The sequence below is a fragment of the Carcharodon carcharias genome, chromosome 4 (assembly GCF_017639515.1).
Source record: "Carcharodon carcharias isolate sCarCar2 chromosome 4, sCarCar2.pri, whole genome shotgun sequence".
Taxonomy (NCBI): Eukaryota; Metazoa; Chordata; class Chondrichthyes; order Lamniformes; family Lamnidae; genus Carcharodon; species Carcharodon carcharias.
In genome coordinates this window covers 48121584-48134775 of record NC_054470.1, presented here as the reverse complement: position 1 = coordinate 48134775, position 13192 = coordinate 48121584, and the positions used below count along the sequence as shown (strand labels likewise).

General features: G+C 42.4%; 1 protein-coding gene across 2 annotated transcripts in view; it reads left to right on the top strand.

Moving 5' to 3' along the window:
- slc12a2 (solute carrier family 12 member 2) overlaps positions 1 to 13192 on the top strand; it is a 241325-nt gene that overhangs the window by 160035 nt on the left and 68098 nt on the right. For both annotated transcript variants that reach the window (XM_041185697.1, XM_041185698.1), the window contains 3 exons: positions 110 to 233; positions 1679 to 1780; positions 2411 to 2566. In XM_041185697.1, coding sequence (XP_041041631.1) covers positions 110 to 233; positions 1679 to 1780; positions 2411 to 2566 — 382 coding nt within the window. The remainder of the gene's footprint in view (positions 1 to 109; positions 234 to 1678; positions 1781 to 2410; positions 2567 to 13192) is intronic.

Here is a 13192-nt window from a genome sequence, read left to right as displayed (position 1 = left end):
AGGTGCTGCTGTGTATGTAATTCAACTTTTATAAACTTTTTGGTTTGTGTTTACTTTTATGTGGTTTTTTGAACACCTGGACTACAGTAATAAATATTCTTTCCTTCAGGCTTTGTGTAAGGATAATATATATCCCGGTCTTCACATTTTTTCAGTTGGTTATGGCAAGAACAATGAACCATTACGTGGATATGTTCTCACATTCTTCATTGGTCTGGGATTCATACTAATTGGTTAGTGAATATTTAGAAAAACAGCAAACTTGTAAAACATTAAAAAATGCAATTTTAATCTAATGGACTGCATTAGTATATACTTCCTATCAAGTAGAATCAATTGTCTATGATTACATTGTGTTTGGGGCAAACATTTCATATCAGCAAGAAAGGAAATCTCAGCAAATCTTAACTTCCCTTCTTTCTATAATCTACAGTTTTAAAATATGACCACTAATTTTTAATTGATCTCTATTTGGTAGGATGATTCCAGGGATGAGGGACTTCAGTTACGTGGATAAATTGGAGAATCTGGGGTAGCGCTTAGAGAAAAGTAGAGAGAGACTGTACCCATTGGCAGAAGGGTTGCGAACTAGAGGAAACTGGTTTAAAGTGATTGGCAAATGAATCGATAGTGACACGAATAAATTTTTGCACAATGAGTGGTCATGATCTGGAATCTACTGCCTGAATGTGATGGAGACAAGTACAATTGGGGCTTTCAAAAGGAGGTTAGATAAGCATCTAAGGAGAGCAAGTTTGCAGGGCTATGGTGAAAAAGGGCAGGGGAGTGGTGCTAGCTGAGTTGCTGTTGCAGAGAGCTGGTGTGGACATGACTGGTTGATTTGACTTCTTTCTGTGCTGTAACCATTCTATGTTTCTGCCATGGCAGCGTGCTTCACAATGGATCTTGATCTAGCACTAAGATTTCTCCAAATGCTTAAAAAAAATGGGAAAGTATTAATCAAATCACTGGCTGTACTCTGGGTGAGCCTCAGGAGAGTAGTGGAGCTGAGAGAATTGCAGAATCCTTGGCTGTGTGCCTTGATGAAAGGGGAGGAAGTGGTTGTGTTCAAAAGTGGAGAAAAGATTGGTCAGAGGGGGTAAATTGCCTGAAATAGGGAATAATTGTATCCTGAAAATGGGTTGAAATGTATTACACAATGATCCTCAACAACATTAGGTGAAAACTACACTGGGGGGAGGAAAGAATAACTTCACTCTTCTGCTCTATCATATCCTCAGTACCCCCAAATTGCATCAGAACCAATGAATTGCATTTTGTCATGTTGTTACTGATGTAGAGAATTATATTTGCATATTGTGTTCAAACTGTGTGCACTTAAGCTAGTCTGTTCAATCTGTTTTCTTCTGTCTGTGTACACACGTACAAGAAAGGCAATGTAGCACTGACCCAAAGTGACAAACAAATAGAACTGCTCACTACTTCAAATCGAATTTTAAATTGGATTCAGTTGTGCTTAATTTATGATCATTTGAGGGGCAGGTTTTTGGGTTTAGTATGTTTTGTAGTTTGCCTGTATCTATTTCTATTAATGTAGGTTTTGTTGCAATGTAAGAATGACAGTTCTTTAAATGGTTTGTTGGTCTGGCAATAGTTTGGGTATTTGTAGTTATTACTTCCTACTACATTTTATGTTTTTTGTGTGTTTACTTTTCAGCTGAGCTGAATGTCATTGCGCCAATTATTTCCAATTTTTTCCTGGCTTCATATGCTTTGATTAATTTCTCAGTGTTCCATGCTTCACTTGCTAAATCTCCAGGTAAGAATTAAATCAGCAGTGAGAAATAAGGCTGGCTGAATGCACATATTTATATTTTGCGTGCTGTTGTTTTCTTGTGTTTTGAGATTACTTCAAATTAGAGAGGGAGTGGCGTAGTACCAGAAACAAATTGCATTTAAACCGGCTAGTAATATTTTCAGCTATGCAATGGTCTGAAAATGCCTGCTGCACTCTTGGCAATGATTCTGTGGAGATTGATTCAAAATACAGGTAATAAATTCTCTTTCTGCATCCCCACCTGGGAAAAACAAGCACCATCATTTGTGTTTTGTTTTGAGAACATTTTTGATTCGGCCTTTTCAGTTGGCTTCCTGTACCCCCACCAGTTGCCAACTGAACTCAATAATCAACTTGTATTCACCAGTTATTAAGGTTAGCATAGTGTCAACACTACTCTGTAAAGTAATAAATGGTTTGGTTTTGTTGTGTGTTTGTGATTTTTGACTTGAAATTATATCTGTATGGTTTACTTAGCCCAATGGTATGTAATAATTCTCACAGCCTGCAGCTATTATTGTTTTACAGATCTTAAACTCTACTAAATAAATATCTCACACAATCTCATAACTACCTGTATTTAATGACCTCTTCCTTACTTTTTGTACTTAGGTTGGCGACCTGCCTTTAGATTCTATAACATGTGGATTTCATTGATTGGTGCTATCTTGTGCTGTGGAGTAATGTTTGTCATCAATTGGTGGGCAGCGCTATTGACAAATGTTATTGTTCTTGCTTTATATATCTACGTCACCTACAAGAAGCCAGGTATGGTTAACACAAATCAGTTGTGGACAAGCTTTTAATTTTTTGTGTCAATTCACTTGCCGATAACTTGTATTTAACAGGTGTGTTTAGAAAAACTTCCAAACTCACTGACCATGAAAACTGAATCTTTCTTGATGGCTCAAACAAGGGAACAGGAGAACCAGTATTAAGCAGGAAGGTCCTAGGTTTACAAATAGTCACTTGAGTTACGACCGGGATAGGAGGAGTGCACAAATTATCAAGCCCCACTACTCTGCCTTCCATACCTTTAATTTGAATGTTTAATTTTTTCACTGCAATGACCAATTGTGTGCCTATAAGTACCCAGAAGACTCTGACCAGGCTTCTTTCAAAAAAAACTCATTGATTAATTTATTTTAAAACAAAACTTCTTTTCACAAGTTGCAAGTACTGGTTAAGACACAATTGTAATCAGGAACTATAAGGAAGTATAACTATCTATCTTTTCCTAAAGAATTCTCTCCCGCACACGCACACTCGCACGCACACCCACACACGAACAGAGTCTCTCTGCAGAGATGAGCTTTGGAGGATGGATTTTATAAATTAAGGATAAAGTCTGTAGGGTCTCAACGCTGTCAACCTAGAGTTCCCCCGTGTGAAGACTGCTGGTCGCCATGGATGTCTGGAAGTTCTCAACAACTGGCCTGAGCTTTGCAAGTCCAAATGCAGACCAGTTACACTCAGACGAGGGTTCTCTGGCTACAGGTTGATAACCCCCACACAATTTTAGGCAAAGTAGAGAGAGAAAGCTAACTCAGGTAGCCTTCCTTCCTCAGCTTGTTCCCCACTAAGCCTGCTTTCAAAATAAGAACGTTCACAACTTGTTCTTTTTTGCCTCTTGCCCATTTGATTTCCAGCAAGTTACCAACCTTCCATTTCAGTTTTTTTCCTCCCCATCAATTAAAGTTATATGCAGTTCAAAACAAACAACCAGATCTTCCTCAAGTACCATAAAGGTCAGGTGATTTCTTTGAATAGGCCTGCTTGCTGACAATTCCAAGGTGAACTTATGACCTTTTTAAAAAGAAAAATCCCAGATTAGCATCCAAATGCCCAGGTCATGCCATGTTTTTCCATTTTGTAAAAGAAAAAATTAGTCTTCAGAGATATGACTCTAACATACCTCCGCCCCTAAGAGATGAAACACCGGGGAACATTCTCTCTCTCTCTCTCTCCACCGCCACCCCCCCCCCCCACCCCGTTGGGGGGGGAAGTGTGGGAATTAAGGCCCTCCCAGCGTGATGTCCGCCAGGAAGCACTGTGCCCATTAAGAAACTAATTAACTCGCTTGATGGACCTGCCCATCCAGCCTTAGGATGAGGTTTCATGAGGGCTTTTAAATGTTCATCAAATAATAGGCTGTCGACAGTCTAGCAGGCGAATCGGTTGCACACCCGCAGAACTGAAAATCTAAATGACACAGGGTGATGTCGGGAAGCACGCCCGACGTATATCGACGTCATTTGATGTATCGGTGAGCGGGCCCCGCCCCTGCTCGCCAACTGGAAAAACCTGCCCACCATCCCCAAATGTGTTTTATTGCAATGTATGCAGAAAAAGATATGAGCAACACAAACAAAATTCAGACATGCAGTCACTCAGCCATTCCTTCCTTATACAGTTTGTACAGTTTTGACTTCCTTGCTTTTCAGATAATCATGAAAAAATTACATTCTTGATAATGCATCAGCAATTATATTATCCTTTCCAGCAATATGAACAATCTTAAGTCATAAGACTGTATTAGAAGCTTCATTGGAACAGTCTGTCATTCTGAGTCTTAAATTTTTCCACAGGGGCCAAAGGATTATGGTCAGTATATACTAATGTTTCTTTACAGCCATGTACCTCAAAATGCTTAAGAGCCAGTAACAATCCCAGGGTTTCCTTTTCTACCATAGAGTATCTTTTTTGATACCGATTTAATTTTTTTAGAAAAGTAACCCACTGGCTTCTCTATGTCCGATTCATCCTCTTACAATAAGGCTGCACCCACTCCCAAGTCACTAGCATCAATTGCCAGCTTGAAGGGTTTAGCGAAATAAGGTGCGGCTAAAACCGGTTCATTAGTTAAAATAGCCTTTAGCTTCTCAAAAGCTGCCTGGCACACACTCTTCACCATACCACCATTGCTTTCTTTTGCAATAAATCCATTAGTGGAGCCGCTATCGTGCTGAGGTTTGGCACAAATTTACGACAGAAGCCGCACATCCCAAAAAATCTCATGATTTCCCATTTAGTTTTAGGACCAGGGAATTCTATCAAAGCCGGTACCTTTTGCTGTTCTTGGCAAGACTTGACCCTGCCCTACGATGTGCCCTAAACGAGTTACTTGCACCTTTGCAAACTCACTTTTTGCAAGGTTTATTACTAGATCTCCTCCTGTAATTGTTTAACTAAGGCTTCCACTTGTTTTAAATGGTCTTTCCATGTGTTGCTATAAACCAGTACATCATTCAAGTAAACCACACAGTTAGGAACATTAGTGATCACCTGAGTAGTCTTTGGAAAGTGGCTAGAGCATTTTTGAGTAAGAAGGGCATCAATTGCTTTGGTATGGCCCATTTGGCCTAACAAAAGCTCATATTTCCTTCGTTCACGATGTTAAAGGTACTTGACAGTGTCCTTTCAACAAATCTATCTTAGCAAGGAATGTGGCACTGCCAATCCTGTCAATACAATATTCTAGACGAGGGATTGAGTAGTAATTTGTTTGTGTTACTGCATTAATCTTTCTATAGTCTATGCAGAATCTGGTTGACCCGTCAGCTTCAGGCACTAATACTACTGGAGAACACCAACTGTTTTGACTATGCTCAATTTGGTGATTTTCTAACATTTATTGAATTTCTGCTGTCACTTTTGCTTGTTTCTCTGGACTTAGGTGATAAGGATATAGGAAAAAATTCTCCTATCTCCGCATCACGTGTGGCTAAAGTTGCAGACCCTGGTTTATCCCTACAGATCCTCTTAAGTTCTGTAATTAACCTCACTAGCTCCTCTCATTGTTCGACCCCTAAGTATGAAAATATGGTATCTATTTGTCCTAATATTTCAGTGTTAGCTAAACAGATAGTAGGAGGTTCAATTTGTGAACTGTCTATGTCCCCTCCTTCCTCACTCTCACTGTCTTTTTCATCCTCCACTACGCTTACAATGTGACCTGCTGTTTCCTATCTTCCTCCGTACAATGATATCATTTTAACATGTTGAGATGACAGTCATTTCATTTTCCTATGATTTGGTGTATTTATCAAACTATTTATTTTGCTAACCCTCTTAATTACTTTCTGTGGAACACTGAACCATGCTTTCAGAGGTTCCCCTGTAATGGCAATAATATGAACACTTCATCCCTGGTTGTAATTTTTAAAAATTCATTCATGGGATGTGGGCTTCTCTGGCTAGGCCAACGTTTATTGCCCATCCTTAGTTGCCCTTGAGAAGGTGGTGGTGAGTTGCCTTCTTGAACTTCTGCAGCCCATTTGTTGTAGGTGCACCCACAGTGCTATTAGGAAGGGAGTTCCAGGGTTTTGACCCAGCGACAGTGACAGAACGGTGATATATTTCCAAGTTAGGATGGTGAATGACTTGAAGGGAAACTTCCAGGTGGTGGTGTTCCCATCTATCTGCTGCCCTTGTCCTTCTAGATGGTAGTGGTCATGGGTTTGGAAGGTGCTACCTAAGGATCCTTGGTGAGTTTCTGCAGTGCATCTTGTAGATGGTACACACTGCTGCTCTTGTGCATCGGTGGTGGAGGGCATGCACATCAAGTGAGCTGTTTTGTCCTGGGTGGTATCAAGCTTCTTGAGTGTTTTCGGAGCTGCACTCACCCAGGCAAGCAAGGAGTATTCCATCACACTCCTGACTTGAACCTTGTGGATGGTGGAGTCAGGCTTTGGGGAGTCAGGAGGTGAGTTACCTCTTATCTCATGTCTGTAAATTAATTCAAAAGGGCTAAAACCAGTAGATTCATTTGGTGAACCTCGGGTAGCAAATGAAAGGGAATCCAGCCCTTTGCCCCAATCATGGGGATATTCATGACAATGTGCTTTAATCACGCTGTGGGCTTGAACTGTTTTATACCCAAGCTACTCATTGTGTTCTGAAAAATTTTAGACATAAAATTGGAACCTTGATCCAGTTGGACCTCTACTGGTAATCCATATCGAGTTAAAAATTGGGTTAGCTTCTCGACCACTACTTTAGCCATAATGGTCCTTAAAGGGATGGCCTCTGGAAATTGAGTTGTAATATCCATAATAGGAAGGCCATACTGGTGTCCTGCTTTCGTTTTTGGTCACGGCCCCACAAGACCTTACTTGAACGGTTCCTCAGAAACTGGTATAGGAATTAAGGATGCCTGTTTGATTGCATGTTGTGGTTTTCCTACCATCTGGCACATAAGGCACGTTTTACAAAACTGCACCATGTCCTTATGAAGACCTGGCCATTAAAACTGCCGGTTTATCTGCGCTTGATTTTCCGTATCCCTGTATGCCCTGCCATCGGAATTTCATGTGCTATCCGTAATATCTCTACGATATTTAGGCAGTACCACTACCTGATGAATAAGTGTCCACTCTTCATCTGCAGGTCAGTGAGGAGGTCTCCACTTCCTCATTAGAATTCCATTTCTAATATAATATAATATTCTGGAACTGCCTTAGCTTCAGTTTCAGTTTGGGCTGATAGTGATATCTTTCTTAACTCTGGATCAGCTTGTTGAGCCTGACTAGAGAAAATTTGTTAAACATTTCTTTTGGACCATCTAGCTCTTTAAAGAAAGTTTCAGCCAGCCACATATCTGTCTGTGGTATCACTTTGACCTTCGATGATGGACTTTGCTTAGCCATTGCTCGGGTCATCACACGCAAAGGAAAAATTCCTGGAACCTTTTCCTGTAACAGCTCCATCTCTTTAACCTCACTTGGGCTTGCTGTAATTATGGGAGAAGCTACTACCTTCGTTCCAGATAAATCATTTCCCAGGAGTAAATCCATTCCACCTGTGGGTAACTTCTGAACAATACCAGCCGTCACTGCCTCAGACATTAGTTCATACTCCAGGTGCACCTGGTTCAAAGGTATGGGTATATATACTCTCTGTCAATACTATTAATTAAAACTTTGGCTTTTAATGCGCGCTCTGGTGGAAAAGTTATGCCTTTCCCCAGCATAAGTGTTTACACACTAACAGGGGTGGGGGGGGAACATCCTGAGTGGGGCACAGTCAGAGTGGGTATTGGCAATTTGGTGCAAAGCGGGAATTCGCTGCAAAGGGGATGAGGTGCTCTTTGCATTTTTTCCTTGCTATCCAACTTCGTAAATCTTCAGAGTGTGGGTCTTGCCCTGCTGCAGCAGTAGAGGCTACAAGGGAAAGGAATCACTGGTAAGTAATGGTAAGGTATTTACTGCTTTAATCGCTTATAGTTTAAGGTCTTTTTGTGGTTTATAGTTTGTATATTCTATAGTAACGAGAATCAGGAAAGAAGGGCCCTAGAGTAATTGACTTTAAAGGTTTAATTTAAAGGGATAAGTCATGGCAGGAGCACTCAAAGCCATGGTGTGCTCCATGTGGGAAGCTGGGTACATTTCCTGTGCCCGGGACCAGCATGTGTGCAGGAAGTGTGTCCAGCTGCAGCTCCTGAAAGCTCGGGTTTCAGAGCTGGAACAGTGGCTGGGGACACTGGAGCATCCACGAGTCTGAGAGCATTGTGGATAGCACGTTTGGAGAGGTGTTAACACCGAAGATGAAGGGACTTGAGGAAGGAAGGGAATGGGTGATCAGGCAGTCCAAGAGAAACAGGCAGGTAGTTCAGGAGTCCCCTGGGCTCCCGCTCGCAAACCGGTATTCTATTTTGGAGGCTGGTGAGGGCACTGGTTCCTTCAGGGATTGCAGACAGAGCCAAACTTCTGGCACCAAAAGCAGCCTGTCTGTACAGGAGGGGAGGAAGACCAATAGTAATAGGGGATTCTATAGTCAGAGGAACAGATAGGTGCTACTGTGGCCATCAACGTGACTCCAGGATGGTGTGTTGCCTCCCTGATGCCAGGGTCCGGGATGTCACTGAACGACCCTGAAGGGGGAGGGTGATAAGGCAGAGGTCATGGTACATGTTGGTACTAATGACATAGGTAGAAAGAGGGATGAGGTTTTGCATCAAGAATTCAGGGAGTTAGGCAGTAGACTAAAAAGATGGACCTCTCGAGTTGTAATCTCTGGATTACTCCCAGTGCCACGTGCTAGCGAGCTCAGAAATAGGAGAATAGTGCAAATGAATACTTGCCTTAAGAGTTGGTGCAGGAGGGAGGATTTTAGGTTCCTGGATCATTGGGACCGTTTCTGGGGAAGGTGGGACCTGTATAAGCGGGTCGGTCTACACCTGAACCAGAGCGGAACTAACATCCTTGCAGTCGGGTTTGCTAGTGCTGTTGGAAGGAGTTTAAACTAATTCGGCAGGGGGAGGGGACACAGAATGTTAGCAGAATAGGGACACATCATAATACAGTAAAACAATCAAGTCAGAGGGAGTACAGCTGCATTAAGCTTCAAGGGAGTAAGGCAAGGCTGGATGGCCTTTACTTTAATGCCAGGAGTATTACAGGTAAAATGGATGAGGTAAGGGTGAGGATTGACACGTGGAATTGTGATATAGTAGCCATCACTGAGACATGGTTGAGGGAAAGGCAGGGTTGGCAGCTCAACATTCCAGGATCTAGAATCTTCAGGCGAGACAGGGGAGGGGGTAAAAGAGGAGGCGTTGCATTATTAGTTAAGGAGCCAGTTACTGCAGTAAGGAGAGATGATATCTTGGAGGGGGCATCAAATGAAGCTTTGTGGGTAGAGCTTAGGAATAAAAAAGGGGTAGCCACATTGTTAGGTGTTTATTATAGACCACCAGATAGTCAGCGAGAAATTGAGGAGCAAATATGTGCACAATTTGCGGAGGTGTATATAAAAAAAATAACAATAGGGTAATTATATTAGGTGATTTCAACTTTCCCAACATTAATTGGGATAGACATAATGGCTTGGATGGAGTGGATTTCTTGAAATATGTACAGGAGAACTTTTAGGTCAGTACGTAGAGGGTCCAACAAGGGATGGTGCAGGGCTGGACCTAATTCTGGGGAATGAAGCCGGACAGGTGGCTGAGGTGGTGGTGGGCGAGCATTTTAGCGTAAGCGACCACAACATGGTACAGTTTATGTTTGTTATGGACAAAGAAATAGACAAGTTGCAGAAAAACATTTTGGATTGGGGGAGAGTGGATTTTAGTAAAATAAGGCAGGATCTGGTCAAGGTAAACTGGGAACAGTTACTTGTGGGGAAATCTACAGAGGAACAGTGGGGAGTGATCAAAAAGGAAATGGGGAGGGTACAGTTTCAACATGTTCCCTCTAGGGTGATAGGAAGGAGTAACAAGCCCAGAGAACCATGGATGACTAGAGATATTCAGGTTATGATGTGAAGGAAAGGAGAGGCTTTTAGCAGGTACAAGGAAAGCAAATCAGCAGAGGCATTAGTAGAGTACAGAAAGTGCAGGGTGGAGCTTAAGAAAGCAATTAGGGGATATGAGAAAGCTCTGGCTGGTAAAAGTAGGGAAAATCCCAAGATATTCTATAAGTATATCAATGGGAAGAGGATAACCAGGGAAAGAATGGGGCCCATAAGGGACCAAGGGGGCAATCTATGGGTGGAGCCAGAGGGCATCGCTAGAGTGTTGAATGAATACTGCACATCCGTCTTTACCCAAGAGAATGAGGATGAAGGTATCGAACTCTGGGAGAGAGACTGCGAGGTTCTTAAGCAAATTGATATAGGGAGTGACAAGGTATTGGAGGTGTTGGCAGGCTTAAAAGTGGACAAATCTCCAGGTCCAGATGATTCGCCTCCGAGACTGCTCAGGGAGGCAAGGGAGGAAATTGCAGGGGTTCTGACCCAAATTTTTAATTCCTCTCTGGCCACGGGGGAGGTGCCAGAGGACCGGAGAACAGCTAATATGATTCCGCTATTTAAAAAGGGTTGTAGAGATAAGCCAGGGAACTACAGACCAGTGGGTCTCATGACAGTGGTAGGGAAACTATTGGAGAGAGTTCTGAAGGAGAGTATCTATCTCCACTTGGAGAGGTAAGGTTTGATCTGGGATAGTCATTATGGCTTTGTCAGAGGGAGGTCATGTCTAACAAATTTGATTGAATTTTTTTTGAGGAGGTGACCAGGTGTGTAGATGAGGGTAGTGCAGTTGATGTAGTTTATATGGATTTCAGCAAAGTCTTTGACAAGGTTCCAGATGGGAGACTTATAAAGAAGGCAAATGCACTTGGGATACAGGGTAATTTGATAAGGTGGATTCAAAATTGGCTCAGTTGTAGGAGACACAGGGTGCTGATAGAAGGATGCTTTAGTGACTGGAAGCCAGTGTCCAGTGGCATACCACAAGGATCTGTGCTCAGTCCCCTATTATTTGTCATTTATATAAATGACATAGATGACTGTGTGGGAGGTAGGATGAGTAAGTTTGCGGATGACTCACAGATTGGCCAGGTGCTTAACAGTGAGGTTGAGTCTCGTGAGCTACAGGAAGATATAGACGAGATTGTCAAATGAGCAGATAAGTGGCAGATGGAACTTAACCCAGAAAGTGTGAGGTGATACACTTTGGAAGGAGTAATTTGACAAGGAAGTATTCAATGAATGGCATGACACTAGGAAGTTCTGAGGAACAAAGGGACCTTGGTGTGTGTGTCCATAGATCTCTGAAGGGAGAGGGGCATGTTAGTGGGTGATGAAAAAGGCATATGGGACACTTGCCTTTATCAATCAAGGCATAGATTACAAAAGTAGGGAGGTCATGTTGTATAGAATCTTGGTGAAGCCACAGCTGGAGTACTGTGTGCAGTTCTGGTTGCCACATTATAGGAAAGATGTGATTGCACTGGAGGGGTTGCAGAGGAGATTCACCAGGATGTTGCCTGGGATGAAACATTTAAGTTATGAGAGGTTGGATAGGCTTGGGTTGTTTTTGTTGGAGTAGAGAAGACTGAGGGGTGACCTGATCGAGGTGTACAAGATTATGAGGGGCATGGACATGATGGGATAGGGAGCAGCTGTTCCCCTTAGTTGAAGGGTCAGTCACAAGGGGGCATAAGTTGAAGGTGAGGGGCAGGAGGTTTAGGGGGGCTGTGAGGAAAAACTTTTTTACCCAGAGAGTGGTGATGGTCTGGAATGCGCTGCCTGGGAGCGTGGTGGAGGCTTTTTTTTTAAAGCCCAGCCTTTTAAGCTAGTATTCTCTTTTTCATTCCGTCTCTCTTTCCTCCATTGCTAACTTCTCCCTCTAGAGGTGAAGTTCTTGCTCCCTTTGTCTTTCCTGCCTGTCTGCTTGCTCCCTTTGAAATGCGCTCTCTTTTTCCTTTCCTCTCTTTTCCTTTTTCTTTTGCCTCTAGCCTTTTCAATTCCAATTCTTTCTTTTTCTTCTTCAGCCTCCAATTCAAGTTTTTTTGGTTTCTTTTCCTGTTCAAGTTGCTTCTTTCACAACTTGATCTTAGCTAACTCAATTGACTACCCCCACCACCCCCCCCCCCCCCATCCTGGAGATCATGGTTTCTCTGGTATCCCTTCTAATTTCAAATGCTGTGCTATTATCTCAAGTATTTCTGCTTTTCTTTTATGGTAATTCTAACTCCAACTTATCCACAAATTCTATTAGCTGAGTCTTGGTTGCTTTGGTAAATCAGTCAGGTTTACAGTTTTCATCTGTTGAGAAGTCTTAGCAACTTCCAATGCCATTTTAGTTTACTAACATAACATAAGAAACCTGGTCTCTGTCCTTTTATTCCTTACCAATTATTATTCTGATTATTATCACCTGCTGTCTTGAGTTTCAAATCCCAGACAAGCCCCAGTTTATGTTATGACCTGGGTGGGAGGAGTGCGTGAATTATCAAGCCCCACTACTCTGCAGGCAGTACCATTAATTCGCATGTTTAATTTTCTCACTGAAATGGCCAATTGTGTACATATATCTCAAGTACCCAGAAGAAAAGTGAGTATGACCAGGCTACTTTCCAAAAAAAAGTCAGTAATTAATTTATTTTAAAACAAAACCTCTTTTCACAAGTTGCAAGTACTGGTTAACAAAAATATAATTGGGAACTGTAACTATCTACCTCTTCCTAAGGAATTCCCCCAGTGTGCAGACAAACAAAGAGCAATCAGGTCTGCAGAGATGGGCTTTGGAGGATGGGTGTTATAAAATAAAGGATAACGTCCACAGGGCCTCGATGCTGTTGGCCTGGAGTTCCCTTGCCAGTCCTGTTGAATGCCTGGAAGTTCTCACCCAACTGGTCTCAGCTTTGCAGGTTCAAATGCAGACCAGTTACACTCAGATGAATGTCCTTTGGCTACAGGTTGATAGCCGTACACAATTTTAGGCAAGGAGGAGAGAGGGAGCCAGTTCGGGTAGCCTGCCTTCCTTCAGCTTGTTCCCCACCAAGACTGCCTTCAAAACAAGTAGATTCACAGCTTAAGTTTTTTTCCCTCTCGCCCATGTGATTTCCAGCAAGTTACCAACCTTCCTTTTCAGTTTCTTTTCTCCAT